The 16,109-nt window shown below is 40.1% G+C and overlaps 3 protein-coding genes and 1 pseudogene across 3 annotated transcripts; all 4 read right to left on the bottom strand.

The window, feature by feature from the left end:
• Window positions 1–1,461: 1,461 nt before the first annotated feature.
• LOC109479881 lies at window positions 1,462–2,679 on the bottom strand (annotated as a pseudogene).
• Window positions 2,680–3,312: 633 nt separating this feature from the next.
• LOC109479854 (fibrinogen C domain-containing protein 1-like) lies at window positions 3,313–13,700 on the bottom strand. Its single transcript, XM_019781891.1, has 4 exons — window positions 13,620–13,700; window positions 12,565–12,657; window positions 10,716–12,163; window positions 3,313–3,409 (listed from the first exon to the last, which is right to left on the bottom strand). Exon 3 carries the CDS (start codon window positions 12,009–12,011, stop codon window positions 11,322–11,324), a length of 690 nt encoding a protein of 229 aa, XP_019637450.1. The 5' UTR covers window positions 12,012–12,163; window positions 12,565–12,657; window positions 13,620–13,700; the 3' UTR covers window positions 3,313–3,409; window positions 10,716–11,321.
• On the bottom strand, window positions 5,819–7,972 carry LOC109479360 (microfibril-associated glycoprotein 4-like). Its single transcript, XM_019781316.1, has 4 exons — window positions 7,849–7,972; window positions 7,274–7,369; window positions 6,859–6,951; window positions 5,819–6,642 (listed from the first exon to the last, which is right to left on the bottom strand). The coding sequence occupies exons 1-4, from the start codon at window positions 7,970–7,972 to the stop codon at window positions 5,819–5,821; spliced, it is 1,137 nt and encodes a 378-aa protein (XP_019636875.1).
• Window positions 8,483–10,839, bottom strand: LOC109479370 (angiopoietin-related protein 1-like). Its single transcript, XM_019781329.1, has 4 exons — window positions 10,716–10,839; window positions 10,140–10,235; window positions 9,717–9,809; window positions 8,483–9,312 (listed from the first exon to the last, which is right to left on the bottom strand). Exons 1-4 carry the CDS (start codon window positions 10,837–10,839, stop codon window positions 8,483–8,485), a joined length of 1,143 nt encoding a protein of 380 aa, XP_019636888.1.
• Window positions 13,701–16,109: the final 2,409 nt, after the last annotated feature.

Raw genomic sequence — 16,109 nt, forward strand, 5'->3', positions numbered from 1 at the left:
GATCCATAGTTTGTGCCAAAAGAGGTTCTCCTTGGATTGTTGAACGAAGCTTTTTAGCTACTTGAAATTATCTTCATTATTATTCTCTGTCTCACAGTGTACCCATGTCGATTCAGAAGAAATATCCCGACCTTTGGATGACGCTATGTTTTGCGAATCGACTGAAAACAAGTCAAAACACACTTGTTGTTACATGCAACCTGTTGCAGGATGTTACTTCCGCATTCTCGCGTCTGGTTGTCATGGTAGCGTCCCGCGGAGTGCATTGTGGGTGGTGCTTCGGCAGGTGCGGGGTCAGAGGTCAACGTCCGGAACAGGTGGGGGAAGAAGTTTGGATTTTTTTCGGAATTCGAAATTATTTATACACAACAATAACAATCACCGAGTAAAAGGGGTAAATGGAAGCCGATATTTGTATGCATTATAACACTATTCGGTCTGTAGTTTTCATTTCATGGACCGTGCTGTTTTTCCTTTAGGCCACACCAATTTAATTGTTGTTTCTCGGAATCACACTGTCCATTTTTTTCTGATTTGCAAAAAAAAAAAAAATAAAATTGTAGGTTCTAAATCAACCGAAAATTGCTCAAGGAAAGACATATTTTGACCCCAACGGTTGAAGAAAGTCCTTTTCTTCCTAGTTGTTCAAGTTTTCCAAAGTAACAATGCAACTTCGTTTCATTAAAAGTTCAAAATCTATTATTATAAACCAGCCTGGTATGTTGACTTCATGGCTCACATCGTAACATTTCCGGCTATCATGGGGTGCCTTGGCCTGTTTTTTTTTGTTTGTTTGTTTATTTTACCCTGTTGCTTCATATGTTTTCTGAAAAAATCCGAGAAACAACAAATTAAATTGGTCTGGCCTTAAAGGAAATCCTTACCATATATCCTTATACCCTTGCATTTAATGTTTAGTAATAATCTGCAAATCATTGTATGAATAGTGGCAATGTTTCATGGCATTTATATGCTACATCTAAGCATGTTTTCATAGCCACTGTATCTTGTAGATTTTATAAATTGTATCTCTCAGATGTTTTGAGGGAGTGTATATTACACTCAAGTAATGTATCAAATCTAGTTAAATGAAATATAATAAATACCAGGTATGTAAATGTTTCACATACATGTATGTTATCATTCAAAACTCTGGAAATATGATAAACACCGCAGTTCATATTGCAATCTCACTGAAATCACAATTCAAGTGTGTGTCTAAACAAATTTGCACTGACATATACCTGGTTCAAGCAGAAAAGAAAAAGGAATGTTACAACCATGCCCCCTAGTGATTCCGTTACGCAATGCAAGGTGGCAGGACTTTCAACTAAACACTGTATTTATCACACAGGTGAAAGCATATAGTCATAGACGTATACAAACTATAGGACTTCTTAATAACAGAAGCTGTCTCCTAATATCCAAACTCTTCGTAAGAAATATGACATGTATGGATTGGTACAATTTTTTAAATTCTGAAAATTGTGGGAGATTACATTGGGCATGCGGGCTTTGTATAGTATATGACTGTATACAATAGGCCTGTTATGCATGTGAAGAGTAAGTTTTCTGATGAGTGACTGGTGGTACGGTAGCTGAACTTTAGCTTTAGGCTCTTTGAGGTTTTACTTCTCTCATGTTTGCCACCCTGGTGCTGAAGTCGGTGGGACGGACCATCATTTTGGTCTTCTTTAGGGAATAGTAATGGTCATTGTTGAAAGGATACCAATAGACGCCACGGCCGTTGTTGTTGCTGTTGAACCCGTCAGTGTCTTGGAAGTACGGACCGTTCAGGTTACTGTAGCTGCCGCTACCGTACCACCAGCCACCACCGTAGTATTCTACCATTGAACCTGTGTCACGGTCACGGTCATGCGCACGGGCGCTGAACTTCATACCATTGTTGGTACTTGATGATGATGAATGAGACAGACTGAACCCATCCCCAGCTGTCCCACTGTACCCTCCCACACTCAGGGTGTAATCACAACACGGACCGACTGAGAAGCTGGAGTATCGAGCAAACTTCACATTCCCAGACCAGTCTTCGAGCTCTATGTACAACTCATACGCGTTCTGGGCTATTATACGGTGGATGTTTTCTAACCCCAGCCAGTACTCGCTGTTAGAGTCTCCAAACCCATATTTATAAGCGCCGAAACCCCGGAAAAACTCAAGAGACCCGTCAAACCTCCTCTGTATGACCGTCCACCCTCCCCCATCTGTGGTCTGATCACAGTATACAGAGATTGGGTCGTTAACATGGGCAGGTTTGATAGAAAACACCCCACTGGCTATAGAACCAAACATGGCCTGAGCAGTATGAATCTCAGAGCAGTCATCAAAATGGTTTTCTCGCCAAAGGTTGTCAACGTTGCTCGTGTTTCTGTGTGGAAGGTGTTGCTTGTAGCGTAGTTTTTCTTTCCGTGCCTCTTCTTCATTGCCATGTTTTGGTTGAGACGCTGTGACCAATGACAAGACATACAGCTTAAGATGTTTTACACCTATATATACAATTTAATGCAACTTTACTATGTTACTTTCGTTGTACAGTTTTCCCCTACAGTTGCAATATGGTCCTTTCAAAACTCAATTGATCAATTTCCTCTTCTGACAATTTTTATCTTTATTTTCTTCAAATTTACAACAGTTAGCAGCTCACCTTGTTGCTGTTCCCCATCAGAAGGATGGGTCTGTACTGAGGACAGCACCTGTTCAACTTCAACTGTCTCTTCTTCAAGGCCCTGTAAGGTTCCTAGGGTAAAAGGCCAACACATAAACTACATCATGTAGCTCCCGTACGGTGTAAGAAATAAACGAAGTGTGCAGCTCCTAGATTTAACATTTACACTTCTGGGTCAGTTCGAGTGTGCAAGTACTGGCCTATCTGACCTTGTTCTGAATATTACTACGGTATGTCATTACACCATTTGTATGCTACCAATCTTGTTTCTTTAAAAACGGTTTATTGGTCAAACATTGCCCGTGCAATCGCAGCCTTTTATAGCGCTGAATTGATACAAGGTTTACAATCACATAATACACATGATACATATATTTGCTCCACCCACACTTCTGTAGAACTGTCGCAAGGGTCTGTGCGCGCGGCTGCCATTCGGCGCCACAAGGTGACCTCAATACGACTTTTCTACTTAGGCTCTGTCAATAGAATGCTAGTCTGCATGTTGTAGTATATATTTCTTGGTTACAACTTGCAATAGTATTTGTCTCTGATCTGTGTCTATTATAAGTTTTACAAAGTACCCTCTACACATAGTAAAAAAAAAACATGTTGTGTTAGTCTATTTACCACAATCCACACCATGCTTCTCTAACATATTCAGAAAGTCACCACAGATCGCTTCAGGAGTTCCCAGCTCAGAGTTCTCCAAGTTGTTCTCAGTAGCTAGAATGGAGAGATTTAATGTTGAACAATATAAATCCTGCATTAACTATCTGATAACAATAGAGCCTCGATGCAAAGGGGTCTACTCAATAATAATGTATAATGAATGAGCCAGATGCACACCTATCCCTGTACCAGTAATTGTAGTTTTGAATGTAGACTTGACTATTTAGCACATTTATTTAGTTAGTATTGAAAAAAGTGGGTAAAATACGTGTTAAGAGAAATTCATAGAGTCTGTTATTAGTGAAAAAATGAGTTAGAGGGGTGTTAACTCATTTTTTCACTAGTAAGAGATTCATAGAGTCTGTTATTAGTGAAAAAATGAGTTAGAGGGGTGTTAACTCATTTTTTCACTAGTAAGAGATTCAATGGAGTCTCTTATTAGTGAAAAAATGAGTTAGGGGGGTGTTAACTCATTTTTTCACTTAGTAAGAGGTTCACTAGTAAGAGCTTTATAGAGATATTTTTCTTATTAGTGAAAAAATTATGTGTTAACACAGGTAAAGGTTCTTAGCACGTGTATGGAATGAAATAGTTATCTGAACGAAAAAAATGAGATAAATAGCTAGCTCTTTGAATGTACATTTCGTTTTGTCCTATCAACAGACAAAGGTGGACTTCACTTAAGGCATACTATTCTGTGCATATATGTCAAACAATCTCCATATGGTAACATAAACATCTCTGCACACTGTATTCCTTTATCTATTTCCTAAAAGGGATCTGTTGTTTAGCATTGGATGTCAAATAGAAATATAGAAAGAAGTCGTAGAAAACATATGGCAGCTAATATCTGATCTGTGAAACCAAATTGTATCACTTTTGTACAAGTATATATAAATGTTCCATATGGTATTCATTTGAGCACAAAGATTTCTTGTATAAGATTATAACACATGCTATTACCTGTCTTAATGCACTCCTCCCAAACCCTGCACAGTGACAGGGTGAACTGGTCAGTCTGGCCTTCCCCGGTCACTACTGACCACTGTAGAACTGCAGTAACCACGAGCACATAGAGGAACCACATCTTGTAGGGCTGCTGTCTGAGTGAATAACAACTACTGTACAAATGCACAATGTTCACCAGATGGTGAAGTTCTCATGCAACTGGTGTATAAATAGTTTTGTGGGGTATGCTGTCATACAGTAAAGTTTAGAATCCCTGACCTTTTTGTGGAAAAAAACACCGCTTGTGTGATGTCAACTTCATAATCTAAGAAGAAACTTAGATAGCGATGGATGATCACCCTAACATGCTGTACTGTCTTAATGTGGCTCAAGCAATCATAGGCAAGACAGACAAGTCCTATTGGGGAATGTATGTGTAACTTGTAAACCGGGATCTTTTGTTGCTTTAGACAGGTAGGAATGTTACAAAAAAAGGCCCTTTGGTGAATTATGTAATATGTGTATTGGAGACTATTGTTTTGGACCTATTATTGAACAGCAACACGGCAATAATACATGTAAACTGTTCACAATTTTTTTGACAGGATTCATGTCTGACGTTTCTTCATCACCACTATCTTGTAGAATTATGATAACCTTGAAGTGCACTCCTCTGCTCAAGGTCGACTTTCAGGAACTGATAATAAGCGCCTTCGTTCTATCTCCGCCATGTTTGACCTTGGTTGTATCTTATCTCCAAGCAGATGTTGGGAGGCTAAATCATAACGTTTTCGTAGCTGCCCGTTTCTGTCACAAACTGTCTGCCACCAAGTTAGGCGGTTTGTAACGGAAAAGGGCAGCTAGGAAAGCAATGCAATTTACCCTCCAAACATCTACTTGTAGATGCTCTGTCCAGATATTTCTAGGCTATCATATTATAATAAGAGCAGGTTTTTATTCCTATTTCTATGCCCATGTAGGCATCTCGTACAGGTTGCAACTGTCCAGCAATATTGATATTTTGTAATATATCAGAATCTCTAGATTCTTCATAACTCCCAGATAATGCCTGAATAATGTAACGTTGGCTCTAAAGTGACAAGAACCAGTCAAAGGCCAATAGACAATCATTTCAAATCACGCACTTTTATTCCTGCACATAGTTTGTTGCCTGTATACAAGTTGTTCTCCAAAACCTGTACTTCCCAAAGAATACATCATGGTACCCTCTCCTGGTTAAGATATTAATCAATGTCCATATTCTAGATAAGACTGTTACTTTACATTGTATGAAGTAAAACAGTACCAAGGAATGAAAACTGCATACTTCATAGTTTTGTATAAGAACATACAAATATCCCATCTATTGGTTTACACATAGATGGATTTTGAGGCTTAATTCTGGCTGTTGCGGGTTTTGTATGCATGTATTAAAGGCCTGCCAAGTCATGCATGTAAAGACTAAGTTTTCTGCATGAGGAGTGGCTGGTGGTATGGAAGCTGAACTTTGTGCTTTTACTCCTTCCCTTGCCTCATGTTTGCCACCCTGGTGCTGAAGTCTGTGGGACGGATCATCATTTTGGTCTTCTTTAGAGAATAGTATTCTTTATTGTTGAAAGGATACCAAAAGACGCCACGGCCGTTGTTGTTATTGAACCCGTCAGTGTCTCGGAAGTACGGACCGTTCAGGTCACTGTGGCTCCAACTACCGTACCACCAACCACCACCGTAAAGTTCTGCCATTGAACCTGAGGAGGTGTCTTGGTCGTGCCAACGGGTGCTGAACTTCATACCATTGTTGGTATGTGATGAATGTGACAGATAGAACCCATCCCCAGCTGTCCCACTGTACCCTCCCACACTCAGGGTGTGATCATCACCCGGACCGACTGAGAAGCTGGAGTATCGAGCAAACTTCACATTCCCAGACCAGTCTTCGAGCTCTATGTACAACTCATACGTGTTCTGGGCTGTTATGCGGTAGATGGTTTCTAACCCCAGCCAGTACTCACCACTGGAGTCTCCAAACCCGTTTTGATAAGCGCCAATCTGACGGAAAAACTCAAGAGACCCGTCAAACCTCCTCTGTATGACCGTCCACCCTCCCCCATCTGTGGTCTGATCACAGTATACAGAGATTGGGTGGGCAACATGGGCAGGTTTGATAGAAAACACCCCACTAGATATGGGACCAGAAATTGCTTGAGCAGTATACCACTCAGAGCAGTCGTCAAAGTATGTTGTTCGCCAAACATCGTCAGTGTTGACAGGACGGTTGAGTGGTAGTTTGTGGCCTTGTACTCCTCTGTTTGTCTCTTCCTCATCGCCAGGAGCCAACTCTAAGAAAATAACCGCATACTTTTAGTTTTTATATGTGTTACTGCTAAATGTACAGTATGGTTTTAGTACAACTTAATGTATTACAATTATATTTTCATTTTGCAGTTTTCCACTATAGTGCTGACTGTATGGCCATGTTACAACCAAATTGATCAATTTATACAGTGTCAATTTTTACCTGTGTGTTTTTCAAATTTCCACAGTAAGAAGCTCACCTTCCTGTTGCTCCTCATTACTGGGAAGAGGGTCTAGATAGGACAGCACCTGTTCAACCCCAGCTTTCTCTTCTTCAGGGCCATGTGAGGTTCCTAGGGGAAAAAACCAAGACATAAAATACATCATATGTGAATCGGTATATGAAATAAATGAGGTCAGGTCAAGTGTGCGAATACTGGCCTAACTGACAGTGTTCCAAACATCACTAATACTTGTCATTACATCAGTTGTAAGCTTTCAATCTTGTTTTCTTTTACTACTTCGACTCTGTCAATGGAATACCGGTCTGCATGTTGTGGTATATCTGTCTTGGTCACAACTTGCAATAGTATCTGTCTCTGATCTGTGACTATTATAAGTTATACAAAGTACCCTCTACATGTACTACAAAGCATGGTGTGTAAGTCTACTTACCACAATCCACGCCATGCTTCTTTAACATGTCCAGAAAGTCACCACAGATTGCCTCAGGAGTTCCCAGCTCAGAGTGCCCCAAGTTGTTCTCAGTAGCTGGAATAGAGAGATTTAATGTTGAACAATATAAATCCTGCATTAACTATCTGATGACAATAGGGACTTCATGCAAAGCAGTTTAGACAGTAATAATGCCTTGTGAATGAGCTAGAGGCACAACTATTCCTGTATCAATTGTAGTTTTGAATTTACATGTAGTTTTGTCCTATCGAAAGACAAAGGTGGACTTCGCTTAACGCATACTCTTCTGTGCATATATGTCAAACAATATCCATATGTTAACATAAACAACTCTGCACACTTTATTTTTTATCTATCTTTTGAAGAGGATCTGTTTTCTGGCATTAGATATCAAATAGAAACATAGTAAGAAGTCGTAGAAAGAAGACGGCAGCTAATATCTGATCTGTGAAATAAAATTGTATCACTTTTGCCTCTTAAGCATATATGGATGTTCCATATGGTATTCATTTGAGCACAAAGATTTCTTGTATAAGATTATAACACATGCTAACCTGTCTCAATGCACTCCTCCCAAACCCTGCACAGTGACAGGGTGAACTGGTCAGTCAGGCCTTCCCCGGTCACTACTGACCACTGTAGAACTGTGACCACCACTAACACACGGAGGAACAACATCTTGTAGGGCTCTTGTCTGAGTGAATAACAACTACTGTACAAATGTACATGTTCACCAGGTGGTGAAGTTCCCATGCAACTAGTGTATAAATAGTTTTGTGGAGTATGATGTCATACAGTAAAGTTTAGAATCCCTTTCTACATTTGGAAGAACACTTATAGAAAGGAATGGTCACGCTAACAACATATTGTACTGTCTTAATGTGACCCAAGCAATCATAGGCAAATTCTTAGACAGACAAGTCCTATTGAGGAATGTATGTGTAACTTGCAAACCGAGATTTTGTATTGCTTTAGACAGCTTGCTAGCATGCTATGTTACAAAATGGTCCTGCCGTCCTGGTGACTTAAGTATGGATATTGAAGACTACTGTGTGGCCCAAGGGCTATAGAAACAGAGATGTTTAATTATCACTCTATACTCTGGGTGTTTGTGAATCAAGTTTGCACATAACTTGATTCACAAAACAAAAAAAAAAAACATAGCTAGTTTTTTTTTTTACTTTTCTTTCATACATGTAGCCTCATGTTTGGTACCCTGGTACTGAAGTCAGTGGGACGGACCATCATTTTCGTCTTTTTTAGAGAATAGTACCAGTCATTGTTGAAAGGAACCCATCGAACGCCCACACCATTGCTACTGTTGAACCCGTCGGTGTCTCGGAAGTACGGACCGTTCAGGTTACTGTAGCTGTAACTACCGTACCACCAGCCACCACCGTAAAGTTCTGCCAGTGAGTCGGAGGAGTAAGTGTCTCGGTCGAACCAATGGGTGCTGAACTTTTCACCATTGTTGGTAGATAAGAAATCTGATATCCCAAACCCATCCCCTGCTGTCCCACTGTACCCTCCCACACTCAGGGTGTAATCACTACCTGGACCGACTGAGAACCTGGAGTATCGAGCAAACTTCACATTCCCAGACCAGTCTTCGAGCTCTATGTACACCTCATACGCGTTCTGGGCCGTTATACGGTGGATGTTTTCTAGCCCCAGCCAATACTCACCACTAGAGTCTCCAAATCCATTTTGATAAGCACCGATATAACGGTAAAACTCAAGGGACCCGTCAAACCTCCTCTGTATGACCGTCCACCCTCCCCCATCTGTGGTCTGATCACAGTATACAGAGATTGGGCCGTTAAAATTCACAGGTTTGATAGAAAACACCCCACTAGATATCGAACCAAACGTTGCTTGAGCAGTATACCACTCAGAGCAGTCGTCAAAGTATGTTGTTCGCCAAACATCGTCAGTGTTGGCAGGACGGTTGTGTGGAAGGTGTTGCTTGGAGACGCGAACTCTTCTGTTTGTCTCTTCTTCATTGCCAGGGGTCGACTCTGAGAAAATACCCGCATACTTTTAGTTTTTAGATGTGTTACAGCTAAATTGTACAACATGGCCTTAGTACAACTTTTACAACTTGGTTATAATATGGCCATACAGTCATAAGATCACTATGGTGGAAAACTGCTAAATGAAAGTTAAACTGAAGTTAACTAAAAATTAAAATATTTTTCAATTATACTTTCATTTTGCAGTTTTCCACTATAGTGGTGACTGTATGGCCATATTATAACCTAGCCTGATTAAATCGTTTTTGCCGGCCGCCCAACATCCAGCCGGCCCCCGGGGAGGGGCCAGTTATACAGACTGATTATAACCATATAACTATATTGATCAATTTTATACAGTGTAAATTTTTACCTGTGTGTTTTTCAAATTTCCACATTAAGGAGCTCACCTTCCTGTTGCTCCTCATTACTGGGAAGAGGGTCTAGATAGGACAGCACCTGTTCAACCCCAGCTTTCTCTTCTTCAGGGCCATGTGAGGTTCCTAGGGGAAAAGACCAACACATAAAATACATCATGTGTGGATCCCGTACGGTATATGAAATAAATGAGGTCAGGTCAAGTGTGCGAACACTGGCCTACCTGACAGTGTTCCTAACATTACTAATACTTGTCATTACACCAGCTGTAAGCTTTCAATCTTGTTTTCTTTTTAAATTACTACTTCGACTCTGTCAATAGAATACTGGTCTGCATGTTGTGGTATATATAGGCCACAACTTGCAATAGTACCTGTCTCTGATCTGTGACTATCATAAGTTATACAAAGTACCCTCTACATGTACTACAAAGCATGTTGTGTAAGTCTACTTACCACAATCCACACCATGCTTCTCTAACATATTCAGAAAGTCACCACAGATCGCCTCAGGAGTTCCCAGTTCAGAGTTCTCCAAGCTGTTCTTAGTAGCTAGAATGGAGAGATTTAATGTTGAACAATATAAATCCTGCATTTACTATCTGATAACAATAGGGACTTCATGCAAAGCAGTTTAGACAATAATAATGTCTTGTGGATGAACTAGAGGCACACTTATTCCTGTATCAATTGTAGTTTTGAATGTACATGTAGTTTTGTCCTATCAAAAGATAAGGTGGACTTCGCTTAACGCATACTATTCTGTGCATATATGTCAAACAATCTCCATATGGTAACATACACATCCCTGCACATTTCAATTTTTATCTATTTTATAAAATTGATCTGCTGTGCGGCAGTGGATATCAAATAAAAACATAGCGAGAAGTCGTAGAAAAAAATATGGCAGCTAATATCTAACCTATGAAACCAAATTGTATCACTTTTGCCCTCTTAAGCATATATGAATGTTCCATATGGTATTCTTTTGAGCATAAAGATTTCTTGTATAAGATTATAACACATACTAACCTGTCTCAATGCACTCCTCCCAAACCCTGCACAGTGACAGGGTGAACTGGTTAGTCTGGCCTTCCCCGGTCACTACTGACCACTGAAGAACTGCGGTCACCACAAACACATGGAGGAACCACATCTTGTAGGGCTGCTGTCTGAGTGAATAACAACTACTGTACAAATGTACATGTTCACCAGATGGTGAAATTCTCACGCAACTGGTGTTTAAATAGTTTTGTGGGGTATGCGGTCATACAGTAAAGTTTAGAATCCCTTTCTACATTTGGAAGAACACTGCTTGAATGATGTCAACTTTATAGTTGAAGAAGCAACTTATACAAAGGAATGATCATGCTAACAACATACTGCACTGTCTTGATGTGACCCAAACAATCATAGGCAATACAGACAAGTCCTATTGGGGAATGTATGTTTAACTTGTAAACCGAGATCTTGTATTAGACAGCTTCCTATGTTACAAAATGGTCCTGGTGAATTATGTATGGGTATTGAAGACTAATTTGTGGCACAAGGGCTATAGAAACGGAGATGTCTATACATTTTGTGACCTTGCACGTAAAACTAAGTTTACCGCATGTCATTATAGCTATTGTTTTTATGTTACTTTCCAACAGGTAGCCTCATGTTTGGCACCTTGGTACTGAAGTTATTGGGACGGACCATCATTTTGGTCTTTTTAAGAGAATAGTACCAGTTATTGTTGAAAGGAACCCATCGGACGCCCACACCATTGCTACTGTTGAACCCGTCAGTGTCTCGGAAGTACGGACCGTTCAGGTTACTGTAGCTGTAACTACCGAACCACCAGCCACCACCGTAAAGTTCTGCCAGTGAATCCGAGGAGTAAGTGTCTCGGTCGAACCAACGGGTGCTGAACTTTTCACCATTGTTGGTAGATAAGAAATCTGATATCCCAAACCCATCCCCAGCTGTCCCACTGTACCCTCCCACACTCAGGGTGTAATCACAACACGGACCGACTGAGAAGCTGGAGTATCGAGCAAACTTCACATTCCCAGACCAGTCTTCCAGCTCTATGTACAACTCATACGAGTTCTGGGCCGTGATTCGGTAGATATCGTCTAACCCTAGCCAATGCTCACCACTAGAGTCTCCAAACCCATCTCGGTAAGCATCGAAACGACGGAAAAACTCGAGAGACCCGTCAAACCTCCTCTGTATGACCGTCCACCCTCCCCCATCTGTGGTCTGATCACAGTATACAGAGATTGGGTCATTAACATGGGCAGGTTTGATGGAAAACACCCCACTAGATATTGAACCAAACATTGCTTGATCAGTATGAATCTCAGAACAGTCGTTAAAATGGTTTGCTCGCCAAAGATTGCTAGCACTGGCTGGAAAGTTGTGTGGAAGGAGTTGCTTGTGTCCTCGTTCTTCCCTGTTTGTCTCTTCTTTATCACTAGGAGTTGGATCAGACTCTGTAACAAATAACATGAAAAACCTTCATCTTCAGACGTATCAGAGCTATTTATACATTGTAGTCTTAGTGCTTAATGTCTAACTTAAAGTAACGTAAGATACTACTTTTGTTAATTGTGCAGTTTTATTCAACATTTGCAGTATGACTGTGAGGTCATGTTACAACCAAATTCATCAACTGCATATTGTGACAATTCTTATCTATGTGACGCTCAAATTTTCACAGTAAGCTTTGATTTGGATTTATGTTTATTATGATTTCTGTACCTACGTTTTTGTTCATGTTTATATTTTGATGTCTCATAAGCCCATATGAGCTGGGCGACATAAGTCGCAAGACACGTAAATAAAATTCATTCATTCATTTATTCATTCATTCATTCATTAGTAAGCAGCTCACCTTGTTGCTGTTCCCCATCACCAGGATGGGGCTGTACTGAGGACAGCAGCTGTCCAACTCCAGCTGTCTCTTCTTCAGGACCCCGCAAGGTTCCTAGGGAATAAAATTGACACATAAAACACATCTTGTAGCAACATGAAATAAATTAGGTGTGCAGGTCAAGTGTTTAAACACTGGCCTATCCGACAGTGTTCCTAACATTACTATAGGCATTGCAGTTTTTGGAAGCTACCAATTTTGTCATTTTTCTACTGTGTGAATTGTGTGTTTTAATCGTTAATTTTTATGTTAATCATCTAATCAGTTTATTTCTGCAACAGCGACCTGAATTATAAGGCTTAGATTAATTCATTTTCGTAGATGTAAAAACTAGTTTACACTCTTCAGTTATTATTTCTGTGTATTGATTTTGTTTAACTAATCAATTATTTCATTGTTTAATTTTGATGTTTAATTCCAATATGTTTTGTCATGTATCGTAGTTACCTTTGTTTGGGGTAGGCCCTTAAAAAACCACCTAGGTTTCTGGCCTACCCCGCATATTCTCTTATTGTTATTGTTTGATTATGTAACTTTTCTATACGTGCAAATAATAAATAAACAAACAAATAAATACAATACTGTCTGTATGTTCTGATATATCTTTGTTGGTCACAACTTGCAATATCCGGGTAGCATCTGTTACTAATTATGTTTACCGAAGGAAAACATATTGTTTTTACTCAGTTTCTTCCTCCTCTTCTTCTTCTCCAAACAGTGACCTCTGACCTGACCAATGACATGATTTGTTGACGTCTGTCACCATGGTGACTGGTGTTGGGTTACATAATGTTGCAATTTCATGGTCTGCTCTGCTTCTGTCACCACCATATAAGTAGTACATGTATGTGAATGTGTTTGAGTAAGAATTAACAGAGCAGACCATGTCCGTAGGTAAACATTATGCATTTGCTTTGCAAATGTTAATTCTCTAGTTACAGTTATATGTTACGTAATGTACACTGAGCTGACTGTGCATGCATGTGGTAAAAAGCAAGATGTGTCAATCTACTTACCACAATCCACGCCATGCTTCTCTAATATATCCAGAAAGTCACCACAGATCGCCACAGGAGTTCCCAGCTCATAGTGCTCCAAGTTGCTAACAATAGCTAGAAATAAAGAGATTCAAACATTGACCAATACATGTACATCCTGCACACAATACAATAATACAGCTTTCATGCAAATGAATATACACAGTAACTAGAAAGGTAACATTTGCAAAGCAAATACATAATGTTTACCTTCGCATATGGTCTGCTCTGTTAATCTTTACTCAGATACATTCATATATATGCTCAAACAGGAGTATAAATCCCTCCTACTATGAAATTGCAACATTATGTTACCCAGAACCAGTTACCATGGTGAGAGACGTCAACAAATCATGTCATTGGCCAGGTCAGAGATCAGTGTTTGGAACGGAAGAAGAAGAAGATGAAGCAGAGGAAACGTAGCAAAAACATTTTTTCCTTCGGTAAACATTATAAAGCATAATGAATGAACATATCGATTGCATCTTTGAATACACATGTAGATTTGTGCTATTGCTCAAGGTATACTCTTTCGTGCATAATCTGCATAATCTGTGCATATTCTGCATAATTCACATTTCTACACATTTTGGTTGTAATCTACTTTCTAAAAAGTATCTGTTTTGTGGCTTTGAATAGCATATAGAAACATATATTGTATTATTGTATTATAGGAATGAATATGTAGAGCTAACTTTGCCAATTGTGCCTTCTTAGCCCAATATGGATATTCTATATGGTAATATTTTAGCACACAGACTTCTCATAACGTTATAACTCAAACCAACTTGTCTGCAAACACTCTTCCCAAACCCTGCACAGTGACAGGGTGAACTGGTCAGTCTGGCCTTCCCCGGTCACTACTGACCACTGAAGAACCACAAACACACGGAGGAACGACATCTTGTAGGGCTGTTGTTAATGTGAATTAATAACTAACGTTACATGTTCACCAGATGGTGCAGTTCTCATGCAACTTGTGTAAATAGTTTTGTAAGGTTTTCTGGCATACAAAGGTCTCAAAATATTTTTGGCGACGTTTCAGGGAGGAGCCTAATGGTACAGTATTGTGTGCAGTTCGCAAGAATTCTAGGAATTGCACGGGAATTTTGTCCACATGGATGTCCACAGGAATGTCTTCCAGCTCTGTTGACATGCCCACATTCCTGGAAACCCTTGGGAGAACCTGTCTGCCGGATGCCCTACATGTACTTTCTGTGACCCTGGGGCTCGTTCACTATACACTCGGGAGGGGAGGGTACCAAGGCTTCTTCAAAATCACGAAGACATGGCAGTGCCATGCAAACAATAAAAGCAACCACCGTCGCCATGGTAATGTATGTTTTCATTGCGTCTTGTTTCTGCATAGACGCAGTTAGTGGTGCCTACAACATGCAAAATCAACTGCACCAAACAAGACTTCCCTGCACTTATTAACTGTTTCCTTTCCTTTCACTTCAGTTCATAAAAAAACTAGGGTTCGTGAAACACATGCACAGTTTTTACCTCCATGAAAAATGGAGGTATTGTTTTTGGTGTGTCTGTGTGAGTGTGTGTGTGTGTTTGTGTATGTTCCGCACATTTGTAGTCAGCATAACTTCAGAACGCCTTTATGGCTTGTGATACATGGTATCACTGGTATGTTGGTAGGTCGTTGGAAGACAAAGGTCACGGTCAAATATGGGCTTCCTGGTGGATGACCTTGGTACTGCAGTTGAACTTCCGGTCTTGGGTTTTTAGTGACAGATCGCTTTTCCCGTCAGGGATAAGTGGTATAAGTTTTGTCCCCATAGCAGCTTGTTCCAGAACTGCAGGGGACTTTCTGGCGAAATCTTTTAAAGCGGATATCCCGAAAGGATCAACGTATTTTCACCAATTTCGACATGTGTGTAGCTTATAAAGAGATGTACATAATTACATGCAAATTATGCAAATAGAGCAATGCTTTGCATAATTAGAGAGGAAATTCTGTAATTGAAGTGTTTTACATAATAGTACTTTCATATATACATGTAATATATGTAATCTATGGCAGGTGGAACATCAAAACTACGTGTTTAATGAATCTTTTAACAATGACGTGGAAAAAATGTGTTTCCGGCTTCCTGACCGACAGAAGCAGAAATTTTAATCATTCCATACACTGACGACGTATTTGTCCTTATGGGCCACCGTACTTCCCGTGACTGCTGTGTGGGATACATTTCCATTTGATATTTCAGACAGAACGGAACGAGGAAACACTGTGTCGTGTGTTTGTCTTGTTCGCAAGGCGCATACAGACGGATATTTCATACTCTACAAGCAGAGGTTTTAGACGTCGGCTTAGTTTTGACACGTTTTATGCGTTTTTATTGGGCTTTCTTTTTGAACCAGTGTAGTTTTTGTCACCAGCCAAGCGGTGGCGTGTTGGATACTGTTCTGCGAATTTTATACCGCCGAAAGATCTGCTCGGAGAAACGCCACCCC

Source organism: Branchiostoma belcheri, unplaced genomic scaffold, assembly GCF_001625305.1.
Source record: "Branchiostoma belcheri isolate BF01 breed outbred unplaced genomic scaffold, Haploidv18h27 scaffold107, whole genome shotgun sequence".
Lineage (NCBI taxonomy): Eukaryota > Metazoa > Chordata > Leptocardii > Amphioxiformes > Branchiostomatidae > Branchiostoma > Branchiostoma belcheri.

Coding starts and splice junctions, on each gene's coding strand:
- LOC109479360 (XM_019781316.1), bottom strand. CDS start 7,972: ATGTTGTTCCTCCGTGTGTTAGTGGTGGTCACAGTTCTACAGTGGTCA. Junction 7,370..7,848: donor GGAGGAGTGCATTGAGACAG/GTTAGCATGTGT, acceptor TCTCTATTCCAG/CTACTGAGAACAACTTGGGG. Junction 6,643..6,858: donor TAATGAGGAGCAACAGGAAG/GTGAGCTTCTTA, acceptor TTATTTTCTTAG/AGTTGGCTCCTGGCGATGAG.
- LOC109479370 (XM_019781329.1), bottom strand. CDS start 10,839: ATGTGGTTCCTCCATGTGTTTGTGGTGACCGCAGTTCTTCAGTGGTCA. Junction 10,236..10,715: donor GGAGGAGTGCATTGAGACAG/GTTAGTATGTGT, acceptor TCTCCATTCTAG/CTACTAAGAACAGCTTGGAG. Junction 9,313..9,716: donor TAATGAGGAGCAACAGGAAG/GTGAGCTCCTTA, acceptor GTATTTTCTCAG/AGTCGACCCCTGGCAATGAA.
- LOC109479854 (XM_019781891.1), bottom strand. CDS start 12,011: ATGTTTGGTTCAATATCTAGTGGGGTGTTTTCCATCAAACCTGCCCAT.